Source organism: Antedon bifida, chromosome 10 (assembly GCF_963402885.1).
Source record: "Antedon bifida chromosome 10, ecAntBifi1.1, whole genome shotgun sequence".
In the NCBI taxonomy this organism is placed as follows: Eukaryota; Metazoa; Echinodermata; class Crinoidea; order Comatulida; family Antedonidae; genus Antedon; species Antedon bifida.
In genome coordinates, this window is record NC_136235.1 from 8,341,319 (window position 1) to 8,353,218 (window position 11,900).

The 11,900-nt window shown below is 32.0% G+C and overlaps 1 protein-coding gene across 1 annotated transcript; it reads left to right on the forward strand.

Annotated features, from left to right (window-relative positions):
- Window positions 1–353: 353 nt before the first annotated feature.
- Window positions 354–10,231, forward strand: LOC144854017 (sialin-like). The gene is made up of 9 exons (XM_078711899.1): window positions 354–407; window positions 1,336–1,569; window positions 6,258–6,345; window positions 7,018–7,113; window positions 7,394–7,524; window positions 7,772–7,921; window positions 8,239–8,371; window positions 8,961–9,202; window positions 9,946–10,231. Exons 2-9 carry the CDS (start codon window positions 1,408–1,410, stop codon window positions 10,147–10,149), a joined length of 1,206 nt encoding a protein of 401 aa, XP_078568025.1. The 5' UTR covers window positions 354–407; window positions 1,336–1,407; the 3' UTR covers window positions 10,150–10,231.
- The last annotated feature ends 1,669 nt before the right edge of the window (window positions 10,232–11,900 follow it).

Here is an 11,900-nt window from a genome sequence, read left to right on the forward strand (position 1 = left end):
AAATATCAGTCTTTTCTTTCTAATGCATGTACCGTAATTATATACAATACGTAAAATGCCATACATACTTTTCCCTTTTTTTAAACAATCATTACATCAATAGTATTATAACATATTACACCATTAATAGTAATCATACTAATACTAAAGATCAGAACAATACAATTCTAATAGTTTTGATTAAGATTGACTGTACATGACAGGTCATTGATTTCAATTGATTAGGCAAGAAAAATGTTGTTCAAGTTAGATACATTGTGATTGGAATGTGTACAATTGTAGCTGCGTTGATCAACAGCTTCCGGAACATTTTCAGTGTTGCTATCACAGTCATGGTGAGACAAAACAAAACATATTTGGATAACAATTCACAAATAACAACAAAAGACGAAAACAATCTTGTACTGGTAAGTACATGTAGTTTCATTTAATATACAAATAAATAAATGTTTATTAGTTTAAAGACAGAACATTTTTTCAAGAGATAACAAAATGAATTCTCTTCAAACAACGAATACAAGACATTCATTATTTGTTTAATAACACACCTACTGTTCTATATTTAACCTTTTATGTAAATAATCAGACGCTTCGATTTTGAATCAAATATCGAAGCAGACAGCAAATATTCGGTGCTAGAATTTTTACCGCGCAGAGCAGTTGTTATGTCCTACTATTTTTTTAAAACCCTAAGATGGAACACGTTTCAATAACGATTTGTAGTGTTTTTCTGAGTAGAAATTGTATTATCATAATCTTCTGTTGATTTTTACTGCATAAAAATAAATAATTGAAATAATAAATAATAATAAATTTAGGTCAATGGATATACTTTTGCGCTTTGGTGATAGTTTTCATTGACTTTTTTCTCTCATTTTTTGTTCCACTGAAAGAAAGAAATAAATTAAATTATTTATTTATATATTATTTTTTTTTTGTAACTGTGGGTATGTTCCATTATTATTGTACTAACTAGGCGTACAATCCACATTTAATTATTGTAATTGTTCACACTTTTCTCCCTAATCAGAAATAATTATTTCAATAACACTTATGTCATGTTGACATCATGATTATTTTTTCCTTTTGTCCATTGTATTCCTGTTCTTCCTTCATTTTATAAATTTTTAGTGAGTATCCATCTACGGTATTCAAGAACGTATAATAATATACACATGTTATGTAAATAATAAAAGACATGCATTATTAATTAAATTAACTTTAGTTGACTTCTCTAGAATGATTAAAATGTTAAGAATGAAAAATACATGTTTTAAAACTTGCGGTGATGTAAATCGTATCTTTCCGTTATACAATGTGCATTCTATTTTAAAGTCTGGTGAGTTTGATTGGAATGAAAAGACGCAACAATTATTACTCAGTGCATTTTATTATGGTTACTGCATCATGCCCATAGCAGGTGGATGGCTGGCCGATACAGTTGGCGCGAAAAGGGTAGTAACTATTGCTATGGTATTGTCTTTTACTTCAAACGCATTGATTCCTGTGACAGCCAGGACAAATGTATGGTTACTTTTTACAATGAAAGTACTGGATGGTATTTTCCAGGTGAGTGTATACATTTATGGTACACCATCGTAGGCCTGCGTTCTAATTGCAAATTCATAATAAATCAATACGGTGAAATTCCCAACTTAGATATTTCTGTTAGTTCTTTTAAAACAAAATTATTAAATTATCTCAATATTTATTTTTTTTTGATATTGAAAATGTGTGTAGTTGGTCACTTTCTTTTAGATGCTTTAATTGTAGAACGTAATTTTTTGTTTGTTTATTTCTTGCTCTGTTCTGGGTTGACCAACTAGTATAGGTGTTTAGCACCTGTTTGGTCTTTCCTTGCCTTTTGTGTTTGTTTTTTCTTCTTTGTATTGTATATGGCAGAACATTGAATAAATAAATAAATAAATAAATAAAGTATGTAGCAGTAAGTCATACGTTGTAATACCTGTCACACGTGCAGTGGCATAAACGCCGGGACGTACGCAACGCAAGTAAATTTGACCACACATGATAGATCATTAAACTGTAGTCTGTCAACTTGTTAACTTGCTTGCGTTGCGCTTACGTTCGTGCGATACGTCCTTAGTGGGAACCAACCTAAGTGGCCCTCCAACGCTGGAGTAATTGGGCTTTTTCTAAAAACCCTTTTCATATTTTAATGCCTGTTTTTTTTCTCTGGGCCTTGATCAAGGCCCCCGGGGTCGTAGTAGTGCGTAGTAGAAAGGTTTATCACAAAGCAACATGTACTATACAAAAAAAAACAACAAAACCGTCGTGTATTCAGAATTCACTTTTTTTTGCACTTTGTTAATTTACCTCTGAAATATGGTGTAAGAAGCATTTTTGGGTAGAAGCTGGGATCCACTTGATTTAAGATATTTCGACCTCGCTGATTACGAATATGGCGGATCCCAAGCGAAATTCGGCCATCTAAGCCCTTAATTTGCATAATTAAAAATGGCGGCCATTTTTTATAATTACCCTATATCTCGAGAACCACTAGTCACAGATAATTAATTTTGGTGTCAAAATGTTTTAAATATATGTTTTTATATTCACTTTAATGACACATTTTCTAAAAAAATGGATGCAAGTCTTATTTCTGACATTTTGACCTTTGACCTTGATTTATCGTATCTCAGTAACCAATAATCGGAGAGACACGAAATAGGGCTCAAATTGTTCAGAAACTATACATTCATATTTATTATAATAAAATGTTTTTACAAAAAATAGCCGATTCTACAACTATTGACCTTTGAACTATTAGTCTAATATAATAATATAATAATAATATAACTTTGAAAATTGTGGTCTTATGAATTTTTTTTTTTTTAAATTGTTTAAAACATGTGTGTTTCTATCCAGTCTAATGGCACATTTTGTACAAGAATGGCCGATATTATGGTTATTGACCTTTAAACTACAGCATAGGCCTACTGTATACTGAATATAATATAATTGCATAACTATGAAATTATTTATACACAATAATAATTAGTAAAATTATAAAATTCACTGCCATCAAATATGATGTGTTATGATTTATATAGATTTAAAAAAAAATTTGAACACGCAAGTTACATTTGTTGAAATTTGAAATTACCTGCCATCAATATGATGGAGTATGATTATAGATTTTTAAAAATGTGAACATGTCAGCTACATTTGGAAATTACCTGCCATCAATATGATGGATTATGATTATAGATTTAAAAAAGAATTTGAACACGTAAGCTACATTTGAAAATTACCTGCCATCAATATGATGGATTATGATTATAGATTTAAAAAAGAATTTGAACACGTAAGCTACATTTGAAAATTACCTGCCATCAATATGATGGATTATGATTGTATAGATTTAAAAGAAAATGTGAACACGTAAGCTACATTTGGAATGAACATGTTAAGGGCATCAGTTAAGATCATTCATGCAAAGGTTTCCGTCATCTTTAGCGTTGTTACAGCGGCATAAAGCTGTACATGGTAGTTTTGACTTCTTGCACCTACATCTATTGGTTATGCATCGTGTCTTGCATCCACAATAAATCATCTCTAACGAAGCAGTAGGAATAGCTTCATTTTTCAGAAGCACTGGTTGAAGTTTACCATTAAATCGATAGCTCCCAACCAAAATCTGTTGGTGATGGCAAATGCTGGATTGGCGATACAGCTTTTTTCCATACGAGTGCTTGGAAGTGTGTTCTTTTTATATGTTGGTGCACTGCATCGCTTGTTGGAGGTAATGCCTCTGGTTTTGTTTTTTAAAAGCCTAACTTCATTGGTACTTTTAACTTGACCAACACCGTAAACGTAGCAAATGAATCTTTCTGATTTCATAATAACTTGGTCACTGATAGGTTTTCTCCCAGGTCTTTAATTAGTTCATAATTTTTTTTTAATACTTCCCATGCCGATGCCTTTGAGTGACCACTAGATATGAGCAGGGAAGAGTTAAATTACTGTATGTATGTATTAATGTAATTTAACTCTTCCCTGGATATGAGGTAGTATCGCATCCACTAATAGTGTGGAATGGAATCAGTGCTTTTGCAGAACCCTCGGACAAGGCTTGAAAAATGTCTTTTATAGATACTTTCTTTTTTTGGATGTCCCTGTCATCATCCTTTTGGATACCATGCTTTGGTAGTGAGACACTAGAATCACTAGTACGTCTGTATCCCTAGAAGCAACTACAACTGTGTCGTATCGGACATTGGCAGCATGACAAGTCTCGTGTCCGATTCTTCATGATCTGCGACCAGAGACAACGTATTCGTGTAGACTTTTGATGATTTAACAACTGATTCTTTCATAAATCCACCAGCTGTGACAATTTCTTTGTCTATAGGAGCTTGACGAATCAACTCATCTGATAGAAATCGTGCCAGATCTGCTTTATTATCTTGTAATGCCAAAAAGTTTGACCAGCAATTTGGCAGCGGTATTTCACCACTTTCTATAATTCGACGAATTGGTCTCTGTGTTTTGGTTCATCTTTGTCTGGTGGTGTCCTTTAACGACAGTTTTAAGTTAGGCATGCCATGTTAAAAAAAACAAAACAGAGGCATTACCTCCAACAAGCGATGCAGTGCACCAGCATATACAAAGAGCACACTTCCAAGCACTCGTATTGAAAAAAGCTGTATCGCCAATCCAGCATTTGCCATCACCAACAGATTTTGGTTGTGAGCTATCTAATGGTAAACTTCAACCAGTGCTTCTGAAAAATGAAGCTATTCCTACTGCTTTGATAGAGATGATTTATTGTGGATGCAAGACACGATGCATAACCATATAGATGTAGGTGCAAGAAGTCAAAACTACCATGTACAGTTTTATGCTGCTGTAACAACGCTAAAGATGACGGAAACCTTTGCATGAATGATCAAAACTGATGCCCCTAACATGTTCATTCCAAATGTAGTTTACGTGTTCACATTTTCTTTCAAACCTATACAATCATAATCCATCATATTTATGGCAGGTAATTTCCAAATTTCCAAATGTAGCTGACGTGTTCAAATTCTTTTTTAAATCTATAATCATAATCCATCATATTGATGGCAGGTACTATACAATCATAATCCATCATATTGATGGCAGGTAATTTCCAAATTCCCAAATGTAGCTGACGTGTTCAAATTCTTTTTTAAATCTATAATCATAATCGATCATATTGATGGCAGGTAATTTTCAAATGTAGCTTACGTGTTCACATTTAAAAAAATCTATAATCATACTCCATCATATTGATGGCAGGTAATTTCAAATTTCAACAAATGTAACTTGCGTGTTCAATTTTTTTTTTAAATCTATATAAATCATAACACATCATATTTAATGGCAGTGAATTTTATAATTTTACTAATTATTATTGTGTATAAATAATTTCATAGTTATGCAATTATATTATATTCAGTATACAGTAGGCCTATGCTGTAGTTTAAAGGTCAATAACCATACTATCGGCCATTCTTGTACAAAATGTGCTATTAGACTGGATAGAAACACACATGTTTTAAACAATTTAAAAAAAAAAAAAATTCATAAGACCACAATTTTCAAAGTTATATTATTATTATATTATTATATTTGACTAATAGTTCAAAGGTCAATAGTTGTAGAATCGGCCATTTTTTGTAAAAACATTTCATTATAATAAATATGAATGTATAGTTTCTGAACAATTTGAGCCCTATTTCGTGTCTCTCCGATTATTGGTTACTGAGATACGATAAATCAAGGTCAAAGGTCAAAATGTCAGAAATAAGACTTGCATCCATTTATTGAGAAAATGTGTCATTAAAGTGAATATAAAAACATATATTTAAAACATTTTGACACCAAAATTAATTATCTGTGACTAGTTGTTCTCGAGATATAGGGTAATTATAAAAAATGGCCGCCATTTTTAATTATGCAAATTAAGGGCTTAGATGGCCGAATTTCGCTTGGGATCCGCCATATTCGTAATCAGCGAGGTCGAAATATCCTAAATCAAGTGGATCCCAGCTTCTACCCAAAAATGCTTCTTGATTCGTTTTCTAGGCCGTTTTTTGAGAAATGGAACCTGTCTAATATATATGTCGAAAATGGACCATGCCTTATAATTAGCTAACGAACTGATAATTTGAAAATAATTATGTTAGTTATCTGGTGAAAAGAGCCAAAACAGAGAACAAACAACAACTTCCTTTTGTCATTGACGATTTGATAATTGTTTATGTCAGGCAATGGTATACCCAGGATTGTACGTTATTATTGGAAGATGGACACCTCCAGAAGAAAGGGGCATGGCTACTTCGGCTACATATGCAGGTAAAAACCAACTTCTTCTCTATACATATACATTTTGTACTGTGTACACATATTGATTGAGTAATAAATAAGTAAATAAAATTAATGTAAATTAGAAAGAAGACATTCACTTCCAGTATTAGTCATTAACCAACATTTGATCTTAGCCACATTGTTAGTATTCAGTGCCAGCCATACTATTGCTTTTTCCTTCTGTTCCCCTAATCTCGTTTACAGAAATTAATGGGCTAATTAATTGATATTATACATGCACAATATGGAACGAATTAATCCTTCTAAAAATCGAGTACAAACATCTTGGTTAATCAATTTTAGGTTAACACATTTAATATGTATAATTTATTTAGCTTCTTCGGAATATTCCATTTTGTTTTAACGAACGTTTTATAACCATTTTGCTACAAATCTTCTGTACGTATTGTTTTTTCTTTTTGTAATTACCTCCCATGTTTAATCATTTATTATGATTATTAATCATTATAAATGTGTCGGGAGTGACGCTGTCAGGCTGTTTGTGCCTCGATCCGGGCCCTTAAAATCCAGGGGAAACAGAAAACATCTTACTGACGTAACTCAAACAACCAAGTGGCATCACTCCCGACGAGAAAGGGAGACGAACATTCCGACATGATTTTTGTTCAATAATCATTTAAAACATTGTTTTCGTCACAGGTGCCTGTTTTGGATTCATAGCATCTTCTTACGTGGCGGCATTTCTTTGTTCAATGTCATTCAATGGAGGATGGCCATTACCATTTTATTTCTTCAGTAAGACATATCAAATAATATCCATTTCAAGGCACAATGTTAAAAACATTTCAGGAATTAAGTCTGTTTGTAGATTGTTTGTTGTAGAAACATTTCAAATGTTTCTATTGGAATGGATAAATTAGATAGATAGATAGATGTAGATAGCAAATATTATAAGGCTAGCATTCCTTACCTCGTGGAAGTTACTCTCAACAAAAATAATAATTTAACAAAAATCATTTTAAAAAAATGTACACCAAATTTAAAGAATTAAATGAAGTTTGATAATAACTTACAGGCTGCATTGGGTTGGTTTTCTGTTTCTTCTGGAATTGGTTTTATCTGGACAACCCAGATAGAAATCCGAGAATATCAGTTCAGGAAAAGAAACATATTCAAAGCTGGAAAGAAGATAAACATCAAAGTCAGGTATTAAAGTTTTAATGTGATAATGGCATAACTGGGGTTCTTAAATGATAAAATGTATAGTGAGTCATAGACGACGAAGGCGTGAATAATTTAAATAGTGCACGTATTTACATTTTACAACTGTTTGCCTACGTAATCCTCCCTCCACAAACAGTTTGCAGCCTACATAAGAAATCCATTTTATCTGTAAAAAATGGCGTATATCGTACGTATATTATAATATTATCTTATTCTATTTTTCAAATAGAATCCAAGTTTGTCGTGGTCTGGAATGTTAACGTCGGCTCCATTTTGGGCATTTTTTATAAGTTACACTGCCTTCCAACTTGGTTACTTCTTTGGACACTCAAACGTACCTATGTTTTTCACTACTATTCTAAATTTTAACGTCAAAGTTGTAAGTAGACACATATATTAAGATAGCTAAGATAAAATTGGTTGTTAGAACTAGTAAATGAATATGTACTCAATTATGATGTCTGTGGGTGATGTTTGAGAAGAAATCGTAAATTCTAATCTTGTACAACAAAGAACGGAATGAATAGTTTATCCATCCTGTTGTTGGCGAGTTTCTCGAAATAAACAAATAAAAAAAATGCTGTGAGCAAATGGTGTATACAATCATGGCATCTGTCTATATCTATCGATATACTTCAAATTTAGTTTACATTTAGAGCTTCGTATTTTTTTTATAATGATTTCTTTATATTCAAGACCTGTTTGATGGTTTCCATAGCGTACTTAACACAAATGCTTGTCTTCATAATAAGTGGAATTGTTGCACATTATTTAATGTCTAGAGGAAAGATTAGCATCCTAATTACTAGAAAACTAATGACATTTTTATGTAAGTACGTTTTATATACCTGTCTTTTTTTTTTTGAACCATATTTATTGAGGGTGATCCATCCAGCAATTGCTGATCATTAGGGACACAAGACAAACATATACACAAGATGCTCTACATAATAAATAAGTCTTATTACAAGTCTTTGGGAGTGGAGTTGTAATTTTGTCCTTAGAAAAAATCCTGACATGTGACGGGACTTGAACCCAGGACCCTTGGAGTGGTAGCCAAGCATCATAACCACCAAGCCACAACTCCACTTATCGGTACTGTTACACCAATAACCATTAACAAAATTGAGATTAGATCGAAAGTATTAAAACATAGCAACCCTAACAGCCTCTCTTGTTAATGGAATTAAATTGTGTTAGTGGCACTGCTGCGTAAAATATTTTATCTGAATACAATGCTTGCTCTCATTTAATGATAATTTTAAAAAGACATTTTTTAAGCTCAAGAAATCAAAATATATTTTTATATATTTAACCTTCTGCGTGCATGGTAGGGTCTACGTTGTATCTCATGATAGAATACTCAAACATTCATTCAAGTATAAAAGCTTTGTTTCAATTACCTTTTTATTTTTCAGCATTGTTTTTACCCGCTGTTTTATTTACGATTGTGGGATACTTTGGTGCCTACCCGGTCGTAGGAACACTTTGCATTATCGGTGCCTTGGGTGCATATGGTTTTGCAGGTTCCGGGATTGAAACAAACGTTATGGACATCAGTCCAAATCACACCGGTCTTGTTTCTGGATTTATTTTTGTGTTTTCAAATGGAACAGGATTCGCTGGACCGGCAATTCTTGGAAAACTTTTAGAAACAGAGGTAGATTCCCTTTTTACTTGCCGTGTAATTTACAAGCTTTGCCAAAACCAATATTTTATCCGAAAAGCATACATTTCATTTGAGAAGAAAATCAATTTTTTACAATGGCCCGAAATTATGTAATTTATTAAGCACTTCATTCAAATGTCTTTCCAATCTTCCTTCGTTCAAATATAATTTAAATAAGTATCTGGTTGCGGCTTATGGCACTTAAATCTCCTGCTACTGTTTCTTAACATTATTAGTTGTTCATGTAAACTGGGCTACTATACCTTCAATATTTTATTTATTTAATCTGCTGGCCATGACTTAAAGTTTGTCTCCAAACTTATTTTGGCCTTCTTCTGCACACCTTTTTTTTAAACTGTTGTAATTTTGTTCTTTCATTTTGTAAATGTTATGTGTGTGCAAAGAAACAATAAAAACGAACAACAACCGCATACGCATACTAAGCACATCAACAAAATAATAATAATAACATGGCACCACCCATTGTGGATGACGTCTCCATCACTTGGGGTTAAATATTCGTTTACTTATTATTTGTTTTTATTAGGCTATGTAAGTAAAATGAAGCAAGCCTCATGAATTCATTCAGTAAGAATTCGTGACGTTTTGGAAGAACTCAGAGCATCGTAGTGATACCCAACTACTCTGTACTTTGCGATATGTGTGCTAAAAATGAATGAAAATATCCATCCATAAGTTTATTTAATATTAATATATATTGTGTTTTATTACAGAACTCAATGGAGCAGTGGCGTATCATATTCATTATCATTGCTGTAGTACATATACTTGGACTCGTCATTTTCCTATTGTTTGGCGATGCAAAACAACAGGAATGGGATAAAGGAAAATCATCACGTGATCAGAATGAACAGATAACTATACTGATTTTGAAGAAAATGAGACATTTTAACATAGTTTCTCATGTAGGCTTATAGGCATATTGTTGGTTTTGTGTCTTTTATGCGATTTACCCACCTTTATCCATTCACATATAAACCGTATAAACTACAGTAATACTTTCCCTGGTACCCTCTTTTAAAACTTCTGTTTTTTATTTAAGCTAAATCTAAATTTTAATTTTATACTCTTATTATCCATTTAAAATTCCAATATTGAAGAGTTTATGTAGGCCTTCAGTTAATTACTTATAAAATAATATTTCCTTATGATCACACTGTTGTTTTAATTCATTCGATGACATCCCGTTTATGGTAATAGGCCTTATTAAATAATATTAAGATATATAGAAATATATATGTTTTCAAAATTTGTGAAAATGAGATTTTGGTATAGGCTTATTTGAACAATTTGTCTATTTTACTACCTAACTACAAACAAATTGTGAAGAAAAATCATTGTATGCATGTAAAAAATACGTTCCAAAAATGAACATATTAAATTAATGGATACATTTTTTCAACATCTGACCTCAATATAAGACAATCAAACAAAATGAGGTATTTAAAAAAGGACAAGCAAAGCAGGCTGAATTTTAAAACATAATGCTGTAAAAGTATGCTGCCCTGTACCGTAACTTAAACGACATTGATGGAAAATGTGAAAATAAATGAACAGCAATGATTATTAAGTCCTTCAGATTAGGTTTTTTTTAACTCTACGTTGTATATAAATATGTTGCTTACTAATAAGTAAAATATGATTTCACGCACTATAAAACGGATCAACAAAACCAAAGAATATATGAAATTGGAAGTTAGTCTTACACTTGTTAGGCCTATTGTTAATTATGTTTTAACTCTAACCACAATGATGAGACTGGCTTGCATTCAAAATATATATGTTCCACCGTTTCAAAGATGGGTTACTCCCACGAAAGACAAATAAAAAAGTTTCTTTAATTTGTAAGTAAGGTAATTGTGGTTTATTGAATCATTTTAGGTCGACTAAAGTAACACAAATTCGGCCCCGTATTTTGGATACAATTGTGTTCAAAATAAATATATTGCCGAGGGTTCGATATCCTTTCCTAAACCCGACTTGTTCCTTCATTCATTCATCTGTTCAGTTCTATGAGTATTATTGATGATATAACTTTTCCATTTTTTGTGTATTGGTATAATTACATCGGTGGCCCAACGTTGAGGGAAATTCCCATTGACAAATATTAAATTGAAGAGAAGCTTAACTTTTTCATATACAAAATTTGGGACATTTAATAATATTTTGTTCGTGATACCATCAATACCCGGGGCATTACCCCTTTTTTTTTTACCTCTTGATTTTTTAATTTTTGGTTTAATAATGTCTTTACATGCATAGTTGACAAAATGAAGTAATAGATCTGTCAATTTTATTTTCGCTGATTGCCAACATGAAATTGTTATCGATTTCGTCCATGTACTTATGGCACCATCTATTTCTAAATGTTTGTGCATTTGTATTTGTATTTAATATTCATTTTTTCTTCAATTTGGGTTGCGTTGCTTGGCAATATATGCGTATGTAACTTATATAAAATAATCGGCATGTGATAAGATTACATTCTTTCGTCAATTTTTAGGGAGTAAATATTTTTAAAATTATTACTCGTTGATAGTAAGTAATCGCAAACACTTTTACACTGGTGTCCTACAAAAGTAACATAATTCGAAATATATTTGTTTATTCTACCATTAACTGTTCGTTGGTTGGTTTCTTTACAAAATATTAGCATATCCTTGCCATA

Excerpts from the sequence above, each read along its gene's own strand:
- LOC144854017 (XM_078711899.1), top strand. The coding sequence starts at position 1,408 with ATGCCCATAGCAGGTGGATGGCTGGCCGATACAGTTGGCGCGAAAAGG. Across the intron at positions 6,346-7,017 it reads TACTTCGGCTACATATGCAG|GTGCCTGTTTTGGATTCATA; the intron begins GTAAAAACCAAC and ends TTTTCGTCACAG. Across the intron at positions 8,372-8,960 it reads AAAACTAATGACATTTTTAT|CATTGTTTTTACCCGCTGTT; the intron begins GTAAGTACGTTT and ends TTTATTTTTCAG.